We start from the raw sequence: 18499 nt of genomic DNA on the forward strand, positions 1-18499 counted from the left end.
TTCTTACAGCCAATTTCACATTTTGTGAAAATCTCTTTCTGTTGTAGATGTTGTTAAATTATTTGGTCATCATGGGGAAAGTCATTCTAGTTCTTGGATAATGCATTTCTTCATTTTGGCAGCACCTGTTGTAAGTTTTCACATCTGGAGCTGTTTGAAAATACAATTGCTAGAAATTTGACTGGAACACATAGACAGACCCTCATGGTTCGTTTTTGGTACATACCAGATTCACCCTTGGTGGTAGAGATGATTTATGATATTGCTGATTGCTTATAGCCAGCGGATTACCTCAGACCCTCAGGCAGTGGTGACTACACAGAGGTTGTCCAATTCTGCTTTTCACACATAGATACAACTTGTTAAAAAACGAATGAATGACCTTTAAGACACGGCCTAAAATTTAATCCTGATTTTATTTCTGCAGACCTCAGAAAGCCTAGCGACCACTTTGTGGAAGCTAATGGGGATCCGAATGAGGACAGACAGAAATTGAAAGCTGCATTAACAACATTTACAGCCTTTAGTTAAAAAGGTTCACCCTGGTGTGAACTTCCTGACTCTACTTCATCCTTCTCCCGCTGTGTCTCTGTACCTCAGTATCTCAGAAGGCAATGTCTGTCTGACAGATGGTCGGTACACCACTTTGGTCCGGACTGAAATATCCTAACAACTGTTGGTGTTGATGGATCGCCAAGATATTACAGACATAGAGGATGAGTTCTGTTGATCTTGGTAATCCTTGACTTTTCCTTTATCCTCAGCAGCAGGTTGACATTTGTGGTTTTGAGGAGCTGCTGTGAAATTTGATCCATATATTCATGTCCGCCTCAGGATGGGTCGTCGTAACTTGGTGATCCCTCAACTCTAATTCTTGCACAATCACAAGTCAAAATTTCAGTTTCAGGCTAAGGCGAGCCTGAAGCTTCAATACGAGAAGAGTAGTAGACCAGAAGATAATTCGCATATTGATTGACAGCCGTGAGATCTCTACGCTGACTTTGGCCTTCTCTGATTGGTTCTGAAGTTTTTGAGGCTCGCTTAAAAACTTTAGAAGGGATTATCTTTTCACTGCTGCCAGGCTGACCAGTGAGTCTGGGTCACAGAAGTCTTTCACAGCATCTCTCCATGTTAACAGCTTATTTCAGCTAAAAAATATTACAAAAAAGTTACTTGCATGCGGCTTAAACTTTTATCCTTTTATTCCTTCAGAAATACCATCAATTCAGGTATATCTTGGGCTATTTTTTCGTTTTTACCTTTTACATGCATTTGAAGTGATGTATTGTATAGTGTATCCTTTTTTTTTTGTTTGTTTGTTTTACAAAACGTACAGGCCTGGAGAAATACCACTGGAGCTTGTCGTGCATATAATTAGCATCCTTCTCTCTTTTCTTTCTGCAGTGTTCACTGACTTGTGGAAGTGGAGTACGTCGCCGTAATGTCACCTGCTCCAGAAACACAGGCACTGACTGTGACCCCCAAAAGAAACCTCTAGCTGTGGGTACCTGTTACCTTCAGGACTGCCCACAGGTTGTGGATAACTTCGGAGGTATCGACTGGTCTGGAAGCGGCTGGTCCAGCAAAGAAGTGCTCAATGAAATTAACTCCATACCTGAAGCCAAACCTCCTCCCAAATTCAGCACCACCAAAGCCCAACCAAGAAATCATAATGACCTTAATAACATCCTCGAGGGAGATTTTCACTATCACAATAACATTGAAAATATTGATCACAGCAGTGTTCAAGTTGATGATTTTTACTATGACTATAACTTTATCAACTTCCATGAAGACCTGTCGGATGACTTTGAGAGCGATGGAAAGGATTCAGGGGACAGTCACGGATTAAATGCTCCACAGGAGGACAAGCTGACCCACAGAGTAAAAGAATATGCCACCACCGAGACTACAAGAGCTCCCACAGCTAATTCAGTCATTTCTACTATTTCAAAGACCACTGCCTACATTTTGAACACTGGAGAGCCACCGAGCACAGATGTGAACAAAGTGAAGGACAGTGAAAATGCAGCAACAGAGGAGCCTGTTCAAACGATTTCTGAAAATTTGGATGACTTCCTTTCTGAGGATTATCTTCTGCCTGTGGCTGCTACTCACTCACCACCAGTGTCTACCACGCATGCACAAATGATAAAAGAGAGTCATGACAATGATTGGTGGCCTGAAAGCATTACAACAATGCCTAGTCTGGACATCACGACAAAGGAGTCTACACAGGATGTGAAATGGGGACAATCTGGGCAGGAGGCAGAAAATAACAATGGCAATTTCACTGAGGAGGAAAATCCCACTGTGCATGTCACTGTGACTCCAAAACATGCTGCTTCTACTCTTAGACATGAAACAATTATTAGTGCTATTGTCGCTGTGAGTACAGTGAGTACTCAGGAGACGGAGAGAAGTGATGATTATGAGTACAGTCTCAATGAAAAAAGTATTCAAGGTCCAGATGTCTCCACAGACCAAGACGATGCAGAGAGTCCAGAACCTGTAGGCTCTCCCACGCCAGAAACTATTATTCAGGTTAGCACTGAAGTCCAGCTGGACGAAAGTGCTTCAGAAATACCTCAAACAACCAGTCAATCAATAATACTTCCACCGGCCTTCACGTTGGAGGATTTGGACTTGGATCAGAATAATTTTACAGTATATGCCCCTAGTGAGGACAATTCATGGGATACTGACCTTGACCTCAGTACAACCTCATTTCCTGTCTCTCAGAAATCCACTCCTCTCCCTGTTCCCTTTCTGCCAAGCTCAGGTAACCAAGAGGCCTCTGATGACTCCACATCATTAACTGGAACAGAAATCATACCTCCTACAAACCTGGAGGGAGCCACTAAGCCTTCTCCAGCTGATTTCCTGCCAGATGAAACGGAACAGATACCTACAAAACCTGCTGTCACTGAAACAACTGGAACAGATTCCACATCCCAAGTGCCACCGTTTGATTTAGCTGATTTTGACTACAATGCAATAGTCATTCCCCCGTTGGTGGGGAGCAACATTAACAGTGATCCTGGCCCTTCATATCAGCTTCCAACGAACTCAGCAGCCACTCCTCAACGTAGCACAACACCAGTGAAGCCCATGGACTCACCAACACCTGCTGGGCTCCTTTTTTCAACCCATCCGCCTACTCTGAGGCCACTTCCAGTTCCAACATCTGCCCAAACTTCAGCCTCCACACAAGTCGCTACCGCTGCCTACTGGGTCACCGGAAACTGGAGCGCTGTGAGTCTGCATTAGCCCGCACATTCTGAACTCCAGCTGTGTTTCCCTCTTTATGTCTCTGTCTGCTTTTATTATGTAGACAAAACATCCTGTTTTGGTCCCTGCACACATTTAACTAAATCGTTTGGAGACATCTTTTCAGCTAGAGACAATGCAACTAATGTTGGTTTACGTCGTGACTTTTTGTGGTACATTTGGAAGATGATTGCTTCTGCTCGCACCCCTGCTGTATTGTACATAGCATTTACATTTACATACCATGAAAAGGTTTAAAGCCTGACCATGTTGCACATGATTTGCATTAATATCAGTGAGGCTTGTTTATGCTTGCTGATTATGCTGTTTATGCGTCCAACCCTCAATTTGTGAAGTTTAAGTGGTGTTCTCCTCCTACTACATTTGTGGGCAGTGCTCCACCAGCTGTGGTCTCGGTGCTATATGGAGGACTTTGGCTTGCAGCACTGGCTCAGACTCTGACTGTGATCCGGCCAAGAGGCCTGCTCCAGCCCAGCGGTGTTACCTGCGCCCCTGCTCCACATGGAAAGTTGGGGAATGGAGTAAGGTGAGACTACTACCAAAATCAGTATCTAAGGTTGTGGTTTTACTTTAGGTTTTTACAAATTTGTTACCCTGAAAATTTGGATTTCTGCATTTATTTTGGCATATTTGTGCCATAGCTGTAGGGATGGCAATGTTGATCCACCACTTTGGTCCAGAGTGAAATATCTCAACAACTATCAAATAGTTTGCTTATGAAATTTTGCATAGACATTCATGGTCTATAGGGGAATAAACTCCAAGGACTCTTGTGATCCTCTGGCTTTATCTAGAGCAAACATGAGGTTGTGCATGTGTGGTCATTAAATTTGGTTGGGACATTCATTTTCCCCTTAGGATGAATTGTGTTAACTTAAATGATTTGTTTAGCTCAAAGCACCACTGTCCCTTCATACAGCTTCAGAGAGGCAGTAGCGTGGCTGCAGTAAATATTTAAAATAAACACTGATGACACTGAAGTTCCCAGATTTTTTGTTTGAAACTGAAAATGATGAGCCCTAAATAAGATAAACTGTCCTGGACAAATGAAGTTTACAGTTATTCATCTATGAAGATTGTAGTCGTTCAGATCATAGGTTATTCAGATGTAGTGAGTCAAAGGCATCTGAAAGTGTTGTTTGGTCTTGCACACATTTTGTTTCTTATCCATCAGTTAAAGCTGCCTCCAGTTCACTGAAGCTTCTTGGATGAGTGATGAAACCCATTAAAACCACACAGCAAATCCAGTTGCCATAAACTCACTACTGCTGGATATATAACAATGATGCCATGTATTTTCCCAGTGCTCTAAGAATTGTGAAGGCGGCATTAAATCACGAGAAGTCCATTGTTTTGACATGCGGGATCAAAGGCCCCTACGACCTTTCCACTGCCGGGCCATGTCCTCCAGGCCACAAACGCAAATACCCTGTAACCTCCAGCCATGTCTCGACTGGTACACCTCCTCCTGGGGTCAGGTGAGTGGAATGAGGCAAATAATCAGAGATATTGTGAAAAAACAATAGTGGTGTATACATGGTTTCTAAATAGGATAGAATGGAGGGTAATGTAGTAATGAAATGTGTATCTGGCAACATGCTGAAACCTTGATTTTCATAAACCTCATAATATACTCTTAAAGAATTATACTTACATTTCATTTTATTTATATGACTGCACATTTTTCAAAGCATACCATCCAGTGGTTTTTCATTTGGTTTTTGAATGTATTTCTATCTACCCTTTCTTTGGTAAATATTTCTATTCATTTTTGTGCAAAAGGAAAATCAATGTGCTGAGAGGTGAACGCTGCTTGAGATTGGAAATCAGCCACAGTCACCATTCAGTCTGGTTTCAAATTATGTTTTTTTTATAATTGTGTATTTATGGTGTGTAGGTCCTCTGAGTTGAAGCCTTTAAGTGGGAGGTTGTGAGGCTTGACCTTGAGGATTTCTGTATCTTGGGAATGAAAAGCAAACCCACAGGACAGTCAACTATAAAACGTACTTTAGAAAAGTATTATGACTTTAGTCGCATATTGCAGTGAAAAGGCTGTTTTTGTAGTCTTAGACTTTGGAGCCTCCCACGGGCATATGTAACCATCAACAAGTGGAGCATCTGAGAAGAATCTCTGCTTTCAATTGAATCAGCATGCAACAATTATATGACATAAAAGAGTAAATGGTCACAATTGATGGGAGTTTGTGAAGCAAGCTCCAAGTCTCTGCAATTTGACTTTTAAGTTGTACTGAAAAGAACAAAAAACAGTGACTTCTTGGGAGGTCCAGAAAATGCATTCAAAACTTTGAAATGACAGCACTGTGTTGTCATGGGCAGTAACGTAAAGTGTGCACAAACACTTCGCATTGCAATGGTGAGTCATGCAAAAATACTGGTGTGATCCTCTGATTGTTCATAGTCAGTAAATACCGTAACACCAATAGAAAGTTCTCTACAAGCTTAGCAGTCAACTCTGCCAAGACTCTACTGCATGTACCGAAACACACAGGCTCATAGACATATTACACATCATTCTGTGTGTGTGTGTGTGTGTGTGTGTGTGTGTGTGTGTGTGGTGGTTAGTGCTCTGAGGTATGTGGAGGAGGTGAGCAGCAGCGTATTGTCACCTGTCCAGAGGAGGATCAATGCGACAGGGAGCTTCAGCCCAGCAACATCCAATCATGTAACAGCCAGCCTTGTGCTCAGTGGCTAACTGGCTCATGGGGACAGGTACGCTCCACACACACACACACGAAACAGCCCAAACAGTTCAAACAAGAGAGAATAATCCAGCAGGATGCATGAGTCATCGAGCGATTTCATGAAGAATGTACACTGATTTTAAACTTGATGTGTCGATGGCAGAGGGATGGTGTTAATACCAGAGGGACAAGGGATGTAAATTACATTTTACGGAGCCTCCATACTAATTTAAATGTAATTCACATTGTGCAACCTACTATTCATTTTCTAAAGCACCTGCAATGTTCAAATTCAGACTAATCCATACAGTAATTTAAAAAGATGTGATCAATTTGTCAATAAGTGCACACTGAAAGTATCTAAATCTGTACTAAAGATCCTGACAGAAAGCTTTATGAATACTGTACAGTGCGTAGTGAACCACATTACCTCAACAATAGAGACAAACAAGATATTAAATACTTACTTACTTAATTTACTTACTTCATTATACGTAATTATTTTTTAGGTATATATAACACAAGATGATTAAGCATGCACCGCGGCAGTGGCTGAGAGATTTATACATGTAATGATTTAGCGAAGGAGCAGGTGTAGTTATGAAGATTATATAAAGGACTTAAAGTTAGGCCTCTGAGGTCCTGGTCACTCAATGTGGATGGAGAGGGAAAGATGGAGGGAGAGCATTGTTACTAATGGATACTCAAAGACAATGGCCACCAGCATCATGATGAGTATAATACTGTAAGTTATAAGTTTTACTTTGATGGAGAAACTGGTGATTTGCTTAAGAGGGAGATGCACAGAGACTGGTCGAAGGATCTGGCAGTGGCCAGAGAAATAAAGAGAAATTTAACGACTGGCTCTTGAATAGCCAAAGGAAGAATTTGGGACAGAAAACTGGAACTGAAAGAAAACTGTCACCTAGACCCAGATAAGCAACAACAAAAAATGAATGGTTAGACTCTGTCAGCAGTACTGAGGCGATAAAGCCTCTCAAGCTGAGTTTCCACTATGCCGTCATTATTTGCCATTAGTGTCTAGAATTAGTATTGAATTCTTAAACTGACTGGCAGTAGATGAAATCCTAGATATCCTGTTTTTTCCTTTGTCACATGGAGTAGTGAAGGCAGGGTTATTGAGATGCACAGATGAAAGCATAGCATCTAACTGTGGGTAACAATTCTATCTCCCAGAATCCACAGTATCACTTGGTCAATACACAAATAAACAGCTGCAGGCAGTCGTTCCATAATAACCCAGCCACACTGGGAATTATGAGTGCTTTCTGAATTTCAGTTCTGTCCACAAAGGCAGGTCTTTTAATAGAGTCTTATTAATCCCTGAACAACATCAGCGGTGGCAAAACAGAGTCTAAAAATCTTTAATCTGAACACGGTCAAGATAAAACATGTCCACGTGTCCATGAATAGCATGAATGCAAACATGTGCACAATCGGATTAGAAAAATAGCCCTGTTTTTGATTTTCCTAATGGAATAAGGCTCCTCAGATCCTCCCTGTCATGTTCGTTGACTTGATACAAGTGCAGGGTGAAAGATAAAGTGTTTGGTCCTAAAAAGCAACAATGATGGCTGTCAGCCCTGCTGCAATGAATTGTTTTTGTTTTTGGCCAAAACAAACTCACTACCGTGTCAGTCTCCGTCATAATAAGTGGAGAAGACAACAGAAGGGTCTGGTCACTCTAACACAAATAAATATGAGGTTTTGATAATGTAAAACTAAGAAGACATTTTTGGAGCATCACTCCATTAACATTTAGAAATTTTCCAAAACTCTCCCTGCAGTGTTCAGCTTCTTGTGGTGGCGGCGTTCAGCATCGACTCATCAAATGTGTCAACACAAAGGCGGAGACAGATGAAGAAGTAGATCAAGCTCAGTGTGACCATGAGCCGCAGCCTGAGCGCACCCAGAAGTGTCACATACAGGAGTGTGAGAGCGCCCCCTCTGGTGAGCAAATCAAGCTGTAATCAAATAATCTCTACTATTTGAATTCATTTGTTTCTGTTTTATGTAACACGGTTATTTGTAAGATTATTTGGGATTGCTCCTCCATTTGTCTCTGAAGCATAGAACTAATAGAATCAGGCAATAAAAGCATTAGTGTGATTAACATGATTGTAGAGAGCACTTAAGGACAGTGTGCCTTCAGCTGATGGTTCAGTAAAAAAGATTAAATTTAAAAGACTCTGCACTGTTCCCCAGCTCCCTGTTGTGAAGCTGGATGAATTTGTATTGAATTGTATTTTATTGCTCTCAACATCAGTAATTGCACTGACTGAACACTCATAATTCTCCTGCGTGCCAACATTCAATATCCAGATCGGCAAAAAGAACTATTGTTCACAGCCACATACCAACCAACATCACCTTGTAGTCACATACTGAGGTGCTAGTGGATCAGCTGTTGGTGACTCATGGCAGCAACTATTGTTCCACACACTGCAAGTGAAGCTCAGTTCATGGATTTAATGTAGCATTAAATTAAACTAAATTAATAATGTCTATGTTGTATTTTTTTGACTGCTGCCACCTGGCTTTATATTTATAATGAACAGTATATGAAAAAAAACTAGTGGACTTAATGTGTCAATGTTATTTAAATTTTAGCAGCAACTATTAGAGTGAACTGTTGTGGTAAATGTGCTTTAACCTAGAATATAGAATACAATTACCACAAATAGTTGTTATCATTTAGTCCATTTCAGTCCCCAGCAATCCTGAACAGGATAAACAGTAAATGGATGAAAGGACAGGTTCACTTAAAGAATCAGTACAGGCTCATGAAGTGTTTTTATATTTTATCTATATACTGTGTACACACCTACACAAGTAACATGTAAGATACAAACACAACTTTTAACATCCTTTGCCTCAGACTTATCTCTGAACTACATCTGTAATGCAGGAAGCATTAAGGTTTCTTTACTTTCTTTTTATATCAATTTTAATATGAAAAATTTATAAAACAAAGCAACTAAAAAACAGCAATTTTCAATTGACAATAAGAAAACAAATTGAAGTTAAAAATATTTTTCTCTGTTAAAAAACAAATTAGCCACCTATAGCCTATATGGATATGGAATATATGGATATGGCTATATGGAATACACAGAGGGTACAAGGATCTCTGTCTTCAAAGGAATGCCAGCATTTACTTAGACTTTGAGTCATTAGAAAAAAAGCCTCAAATTCATATTGTTGCGGTATACTGGTAAAGCTCCTATAATTGAAATTCATCATTTAAACAGTGTATCTTTTATCGTTTGAAGGTAATCTGTAAATCCAACTCAAATATAAAATATCTTTATGAATCACTGTCGTGTTGTTCTGGAGTATCTGCAGTGTGAGCCATTTTACTTGCATTGTGACTTGATAGATTGCTGTGATAAAAGACCATTGTCACACATTACTTACCAACACAGAAAAGAATATTTAGAAGCATTTCTGTCTAACATTAAAATGTGAGCACATGATATATTATGTGGCCACCATGCCAAAATTGCTGCACAGTGCAGCTCTGTTCCTGAGGGCTTGGTGTTCTTTACCCATGCTTGGATATGACTCAGTGGATGGCAGTGTTGGTCTGTCTTTTGGTTGCATGGATTGAAGGCATTGCAATTGAATTTTGTGCAGACAGTCATGTTCCTGGGAGGATGAATCCTACTGATTTTCTTCAACCCCCAAGTCTTCCTCTAGTGGCACCAGCATGTCAACCTTTGTGGTTTTGAGTGTATTGTCTCAACAACTACTGGATGTATTGCCATGAAATCAGATCGAGACATTAATGTCCCCTTCAGGACGAATTCTAATAACTGATGAATGGGCAACTCTGCATGTTGCACCATCATCAGGTCAAAGTTTCAGTTTGTCCCACACTTTGGTTTGTGATGTGTTAGCATTTAGCTCAAAGCATTGCTCACAGAGCCTTAGGCGTGGCTGTAGTCTCTTAGTGTGGTTTGTGGATTGTTGTGTTTTGCAGATACCTGTTGTACTGGGCCAGTTGAGGTGAGGCATGATGATGATGTTCTTCAATCCTCCTGTATGTAGATATGTTTAATATCTGGAGTCAGCTGTGGGTGGTTCATCTACGGTTTGTCTTTACTTGCTGAGGTGATTTGAATTAAACAGTCTTTATTGGTCATAGTGTGAGGATCTTTTGTTTCTGTTTATTTAATATTACCAAACCCCAGGAAGCAATCTAAGAGTCTCAGAGGTCCTGGCAGATCCACTGATGTTTATGTATGTGTCTGACTGCAATACAAGAAAAGAGGATGGACCCACATGTCAAGTAACTGCAGCAAGAGTGTAGGGCATCTGAAAATGCAGTTTACACCCAGGAAAAGGTCTGACCTTGAAGCAAGGCTGTTGATCGGACAGTGACTATTTACACATGTCATTTGGGATATTAAGTGAAATGTCAAACTAGACCAATTGCCAAGACCTTCAATGTGAATGAGGGTGTGAATCTTGAGAGCTCCAACGCTAGTACACAACAAAGAACACACAGAATGTACAAAATACACAGAGGTACTCATATGAGGTAAATCCATTTACAGCCTCTGTTTCTGACTGATTTCCTTTCTCAAATCTATATGGTGGCATAGGACAAGTGGTAATAAAAAAAGAGAGAGAGAACATGTTTTGGATGAAGTGTTTAAGCGTTGAGATAGTACAGGAGTCTTTCACAATCAAGAGGATCCCCTTAATGTTTTGTGTATTCAGTATTATTTATTTCAGTATTTTATTCATTTTTAAAACATCTGATGGTACCAGCTGTTTTGACCTCATGCTACTTGACCGTCAGCAGCAGCACTGATCCACCAGCTCTTCCTCTAATGATGCAACATCACAAGACCAGTGGAAAGACTGACTACAGTAGCGTCAAAGGTCTTCTTTGTTAACAGGCACACAGAACTACTTTTTTTTTTTTTTTTTTTCAGACTTGGAGCTGAAGACTTTTGCAATCAAAGCAACTATTCACAGCAGTAAATTATAGGCTGTACATCTTCTTTTGCTTGAAACGCATCATTCATGATTTGACATTTCCATCTTTTGCTTTGGATTGCAACTATGTCACACTGTATCAAAAAACTGTCAACTACACGCAGATTGAAGTTTATCTGAAGTTACATCTGGCTTTGATGTGCATGCCTCTTTGAAGACGATGGCGAGGAAAGACTCCAATTTTACAGTAGAGGTGTATTTTTGTTGCAGTTGATGTTTGAAGGCACAGGTTATCTGCAGAGGAAAGCGGATTATAGCTGGGGTTTTTTTTCCTCTCCTGGATTTTCGGTATAAATTGTCCTCACAGTTTACTGTTCAACTCTACAGACTGGAACATGGAGTTTATTCAGCTTCATCGCCCTCATAATACAAGACAATTGACAAATAATCTCCAAAAATATTAATCACATTTGCAGCTCATTCTATATTTCTGCATTCTCTAATTAACCAAACAAGTACCAAACACAATTTTCACTATTTCTTTCAGTTTTCTGATGTAGGCCACAGCAGTTCAGTGGCATTTGTGTTTTATATATCAGATATGAAATCACAGTGTTCCTCAGAGGGCAGCCTGTTAGAGTCTGAACGCCAGCTTTGCTGACATTTTGAAGGCATAGAGGTATTAAAGTGTTATCATAGATATTTCAGGAGGATGATAACGTGGCAGCAAACAGATGGCCATTTTGGCACTGTGTGTGACCCATCAATTCAGTTAATAATTTGTTTTGATTCAGCGAGGCAGTCAAATGGTTGTAAATGTTCTTCTTTTCCTCCCATTTGTAAAGAAAAGCCTGGCAAGGTTTCAGCAGGTTTGACAATAAAGTTGCTCTTGTGTTGCTAGAGTTTTTACCTCTTCCCACTTCTTATGCCTCCGCACCAGTGACAGCCATGGCTGGAGGCATTATATTTTCAGGTTGTCTGTCAGTCCATCCTATTCTTAAGAACACAATATCTCAGTAAAGCCTTGAGGGAATTTCTTGAAATTTGGCGTTAACATTCACTTGCGTTCAAAGACAAGCTCATTAGAATGTGGAGGTCAAAGGACAAAGTTCAAGGTTACTGCAACCACATAAAACACATTTTTGGCCATAACACCAAAATTCACACACTATTTTGCACCAATATTACTAGAATTATACCACAGTTAGATCCGATCTTACACTGTGTGTTTGGCATGCATTCGAATGGGTGACAGTTCCTGTCACATCTCTTCAAGTATCACTCCACATCACTGCTTATAGGCAGATATAAATTCAAAGCCATTCTCATGCAGCACTGAACCAAAGAGCAATCTCAACTGTAACTGGACACAGATCAGAAACTCTTCAGGTTACTGTGGATTAGGCATGATGGGAATGTTAAATGATGGAGCAGAAGGTCATTTTATCCATCGCACAGTATATTTTCTGTGCGATGGATAAGCGGGGGCCTGTGGGATGAACTGAGAGGTAATGAGAGGTTTATGAAGGATACTTGAGGCAACAGCTGACTGTAAGAGTAGAACCTTAGTTCACCTATTCCCAGCAGCAAAGCATGGCAAATCTCTGATGACTAATTCATTTAGTAGTCATTAAATGTAACATAAGAAGGAACAGATATAGGGAATTTGTTATTTTCATTAATTTAAAACAGGTTTATAAAAGAGCTGGAGATTATTTCAGTGTGATAATTGACTTTTGATTTTCTCAAGGAGGGTGTGCTTTTAATCCTGAGTTGTCCAAAAGTCAGTCGATGAACTGCTTCACCAGTACACCTCACTACAGCCCAGGCTGTGATCCTTGCCTTGACCATCATTGATAATTCTGTGGAGAACCAGGAGCTTGATCTACCTTTAATCCTAAGCTTCTTAAGGTGCACATATCTGTCTATGACAGCAAGTTGGGTTTTTTTGTTTTGTTTAGTTTTTTTTCAAACAATTAATCTTTCTAACACAAGCTATAGTGGTCAAAGAGGTCAAGCCCAAAAATCCCTGAAGCAGTAATTTTGTCCCTTACTGCACAGAATCAGATCTATCAATGTTGATTATGAAGGAACCTTGTCTGATTGATTGATCGATTGATTACACAGACTTCTGATATTTAAATGCATCAGTCCAGAGCTATCTTTGGATTTAAAAGTATGTGGGTTGAAGAAAGCTTGCCCAGAGTGATAGGAGGGCTTATTCACAAAAGGCAACCAAGAGCTTGTTTGGGGTTTTGGTTTTCTGAGTATTAAATGTTTAAGGTTAACTTGTACAGGATGCAGGGGCAGAGATTGAAATTGGAGGACAGGTGTGCTTTGAATGCCATACTTGTACTGTAGGTGGAGGAGGTCCTGTTGAAAGAGATCCATTCTGTTGTAGAAGTTGATGGAGTTATCCATAAAGGGGATGTTTCTGCAGTAGCCCTTAAGCCAGATGTGCAGCTTTAAAGGTCTTTTTATCCAGACAATGGTCAGGAAGGAAGGCTTATCATATCTGACTTGGGCAAGATTTCATCTGACATTTAATAAAGGTCACATGTCAATATAACATGCCTCATTGTGAAATGTTGACTAAAACAATACACCAGTTTAGTCTATAAAACTACTCTTTGCATATATTCATGGTTTCATCACAGCATGTGCGGCAAAAGTTCATCCAGGTTATCTCCCATCAAATGTAGACAGGAGGCTGCAGAGAAGAGCTGAAGGTAGATACACTGTGACTTTTCATTCAGAGCGTGAAACCAGTGTTATGACACGAGACCTGTAAGACCACGTGTGTAGCTGTGTAAAGACAGGGCAGAGCTGTTATTTTTTTTTTTTTTGTATGCCCAACAATAAATCTTGGCTGCATGTGAGTAATAACCTGCTATGGAGTCTAGGTTGGTTTCTTAGCAGGAGGAGGATTAGTTGATGCAAGTTCATTTTTCACATGGACTGTGCACATGCTTTTGAGGCGAGGGACATATGTATCAGGAGAAAAACAATGATATATTTCACATTAGTGACCTTTTCTCCTTTGTGGTTTTTTGATTAAGCTCTTTTCAGTGCTTGCTCTGCCATACGTCCCTCCCTGCAGCAAACGCAGTGGGGGCACTGAACTCCCTGATCCTGAGCTCTCACCCCTGAAGAAATGTGTATGTTCAAATTAGCTTGCTTCACTTATAGTGCCTGTGACTTCTGCACATGAGCACGGTGTCAAGGCCGTTTTGCTGTTGTCTCAATGATTCTTTGATTTCATTTATCTTTCCTATCTGATTTCACTTGTACATCTCAAGGTTTAATATTTTGGTGGAGGCAGCCAGTTTGAGCCCACCACCACCTGCTGTCTGAAGTCTCTGAAATAAACCAGGAGAATTTTCCAATCAGGAAGAGCACACAGCTCTTACAGAGAATATGAATTATATTAATGTTGCAGTTTGACAAAACAGAGTTTACTAAGGCAGCGTATTACTTCTGCAGTGACAAAACAGTTTCTGCTAAATTTGTTGTTATAACAAGAAAATATTTTCAACATTTTCTTATTACACCAATATGTTTTTCATATTCTGATATTTTCTTGTTATCACTACATACAAATTATTCAGTTTTTGCAAGACATTTTCCTTGTTATAACACACGTTTACAGGGCAAAAGCCGTCCACAGCTATAATACATAAAAGCACACTTCCTGAAGAGACAATAGAGTAGAATAATAACATAACATGATGAGCGAGACATGTGGCAATGATCGTTCTCTTTTTTTAACACCATCTTTAACACCTTTCTTTTTTGTGATATAAAATGGGACCATTGGACCTCACTGTAACAAGATGAAGATGTTGTTATAACAAGAAAAAACTGTCATAAAAACTGATTCATTTAGTTTCTAGTAATAATGATAAAATGTTTCATAATAATTAAAAAAACTAATGTAAAGGATTTTGTGACTATGTCGCTCTACATATAATTTCACTTGACTTCTTCCTCTGTTCCTGTCATACAACTACAAGAGGTTGCCAAACAATAAAACATAACTATTAATTGTAATAAGCTGCTAGCGTAGACAACCTATGGGCTTGTTTTGTTTTTTTACAGTAGGACAATCTCGCTATGTCTGTTACCTTGAGAGCTGCTTTTTTTCTATTTTGAAAAGAGATTTCACAGGTCATTTGTTCTTATAATGTACACGACAACACTGTGACATAAGCGATCTATGATGTAAGGCGCCTCTGAATATTTGTGTATAAGCTAAAAGTAGTACAGTCTGTGGACAGCATTCAGTGTGCCTGTTGTCTGGGAAAGGCAGAGTGGAGAATGGAACAAGGTCAAGAGGACGAATGACCTGCATTCATTCTGAGAGTCTGTCTGCACACACAGATTCCCACAGCACTGAGGTACTGTCAGGAGCTAATGAGCTACATTGTGTGGTTGTCATGTTTTGCTGTAAGTGTCTGGAACAGTCTAATATACGAAAGTGCTTATGGCTTGGTTTCATAATATGTGTTGTGTGAAATATGTCAAGGCTCTAAAACCTTAGCTGGGACTATTTTCTTTAAAAGACATCTAGAAAAATACATATCTGTATATTGTACAGCCACAAACACCACTGGATTTGACCAAGTTAATGTATTTGCTGATACTAATGTACACTCAGGGAGGGTATTTGTACAGTTATAAATTAACTTACTATAGGTTCCCTCTGATGAGGCACCAAAAAAGTTTTCATAATCTTTAATCAATTACATTTTTTTTCCAATTAAATCATGGCAGAAGTTCAGTTTTCTCTAATTAGTTATGTTTATTGTGTCATCTACATAGAAGAACTTCTGTCAGCCATTAAGATAACTTCATACATCACATTTCAAACAAAGAACTTGAACTGTAATCATAATTATTAATTTAAAGGCAGTGGTATGCTTCTCCTCATAATAATCTCATACCTCTTTCAGAGTCCTCTCTGCACCTGCTCTAAATTCTAGATTATTGATTTTGGAAATCAGAACTAACAATATGCCAACAATATATGTAACAATGACTAAAGAAAGTTTCAAAAGTCAAGAACATTAGGTGATGCAGAGTCACCTTCCTTTTCTTCTGCAGATTTCCAGCCCACATGCTCCTCTGAAGTATTTAATGTAATTTTACACCATTCACCCATAGAGGATTTTGGAGGTGAGAACAAAAGGCTAAGCTCTTATCCAGCAGCTGTCCAGTGAACTACAGGAAATATTAAACTTCAAAGGTAGTGATATAACAGCAACATTTCCACCTCCTTCACCAGACATGGGAGAACCGAGCCTAACTCTGAAATGAGTCAGTGTGAAATTGCTTGTGGTGATGAAAGTAGAGTGAATTATCACCTGAATCTGCAGCTCCGCTTGTTTAGCTGTCCGGCCTGCACCTGAACTGTTTTTCTTCACTCTCACTGCTCTCATAGTGTCGCTTTCATCATGAAAAAAGCTCCAAAAACTCCACTGCACAACTATATGCCCAGCATCAAACTGCAGTCATTGTGGAGACTAGCTGGTGAGCACAGTGGAGCATTTAGAGGCTGAAGAGCCAGATGTTTCCTCAGGGGTCGGTAGAGATCAACAACACTAAAGAGAGTAAATATTTAAGATAAGATAAGATAAGACAAGATGAGGACTTGCAATCATCAGGTGAACAGGACTCATGATAGATAAATAATGCTGCTCCCTATCTGTAACCAAAACAAAATATGTTATTGTAGGTGTAGATAACCTAAGCATGTACATTTATATTCATCAGTAAGTGGCAGTGCACAATAATTTTATGATTCACAGTTCAGCAGCAATACTGTTGTTGTGCAGTGATGGTTCAATAGACATGTTACTCTACCTATCTTTTTTTTTTAATTTTTAATTTAATTTTTTATATTTTTTTTACTTTCACATAAAAAAAATCCACATATAAATCCTTTGCTTGATATCTTTTTTTTCTACACTGGTCATATAGAAATTTTGTCTTTTAGGCTTGTGCAATGTTGAATTATTTCCATACCGTATGTGTACTGTAAGTCAGTCAATAGTCCTTCATTCTTGACTTACTCTTTATTTAGCTTATTCATTCCCTGGCTTGTTCTTTTATGATGCTCTCACTTACCTTCTGTGGACCTTTAACATTAAGATGCCTTTTCTAGCAAACAATGCGAAGCCATTTTCACTGATGACACTGATACATAGGTTGAAGTGGGGCTGGAGAGCTGTAAATGGATTTTTCTTCTCACCCAACCCAAGGTTCAGTTTTATCAAACAGTGAGTCCCATGTCCCTCTGTCCTCTTCTGTTGTTTCCTGTTCTATATGGGCCATGCTGGTGGGCGGGTCAAAGAAAGCAAATTGGGGCATATAGCAGATGAGTAGCACACAGGAAATGCTGTGTATTGAGTTGCAGCTGTGACCCTTGTACCCCCACTTATGTCAGTTTAGTGTCTGTGATCTGGAAGACATTGGGAATTCTGCACACTGGAGTTTTGGGAATTGCCTGGGGTCAGTAGCACAGTATGCATCCCCTGAATATGACCCCTAATCATTTTGAGAACATCCCTACTTTGACTCTGCTGCCACCATGAGACTACACTTTTCCATTTCGATTTCAGTACTGTAATTCATGAAATGTGAATAATCATGCTTCTCAGAGGATGAATCCCTATGATTTTGATGACCCTCTGACCTTCTTTCTAGCCCCACCCCCAGGTTACATTGTCAGTTTGTCGATAGGCCTGGAAAAAAAAATACATTGGACAAACATACAGACTTTGATTTAGGTGACAGCTCATGATACATAGCTAACATTTGCAAGATGATCACAGAATCACAAGAATGAACACAGAATTCACAAAGATGTAAATGGATTGAGCACTTTAACACCACATACATTATTGCTGGTTCACTTAAGCACAAGTATCTGCAGTTGTGTGCAGTTTCAAAACGTGGACGTGAAGCTGGCAGCATGTGGCTTCTTGTCAATGTAATGACTGGCTTGCAAATAGAACTGTCAACTGCACTTCTTCACTCTACAGTGACTGTTACAGTAGGTGCTGAACATTTTCCCAAAAAATCAATAGGTCACTATTAGTCTGGCAGTCTTATTTTTTTCAAGATTGTTTTATCACAGTTGTCCCACATGTTAAAAGGTACATTTTGTTCTTGCAGATGTGTTTTCAAGATGACTGAGGTCATGTCAGGACAGAAATAGAACTTAAGACAGGATATTCATATGAACATTAAAACTGAGAAAAGCATAATCAGATCTACTGTACTAGATTTTTTGTTTGTTTGTTTGTTTTTTAAATTCCATTAATAAGGCTGCCTCAGTTTTCTTTTCTTTTTAGTATCACTTCTAAAACAGTCAACAATTTGCTTTGAACATTAGCCATCTGCTGTCTCCAGTCACCCACAGCTCTGGGACCCCTGATTTACATATAAAAGCATTTTATTATCTAATCTGATAATCACAAAGTCACAGTTCATGTGCAGACTGTCAAATGTTTCTCTCCTAAAGTGAACAGCTGTCA

At 39.5% G+C, this 18499-nt stretch overlaps 1 protein-coding gene across 1 annotated transcript in view; it reads left to right on the plus strand.

Moving 5' to 3' along the window:
• Window positions 1–18499, plus strand: part of LOC139627963 (A disintegrin and metalloproteinase with thrombospondin motifs 7) — a 75195-nt gene that overhangs the window by 51135 nt on the left and 5561 nt on the right. The window contains exons 19-23 of the mRNA XM_071489194.1: window positions 1405–3255; window positions 3665–3817; window positions 4596–4769; window positions 5875–6021; window positions 7802–7964. Coding sequence (XP_071345295.1) covers window positions 1405–3255; window positions 3665–3817; window positions 4596–4769; window positions 5875–6021; window positions 7802–7964 — 2488 coding nt within the window. The remainder of the gene's footprint in view (window positions 1–1404; window positions 3256–3664; window positions 3818–4595; window positions 4770–5874; window positions 6022–7801; window positions 7965–18499) is intronic.

Source organism: Trachinotus anak, unplaced genomic scaffold (assembly GCF_046630095.1).
Source record: "Trachinotus anak isolate AG129_WGS33_773 ecotype Australia unplaced genomic scaffold, CSIRO_AGI_Tana_v1 ptg000011l, whole genome shotgun sequence".
NCBI lineage: Eukaryota > Metazoa > Chordata > Actinopteri > Carangiformes > Carangidae > Trachinotus > Trachinotus anak.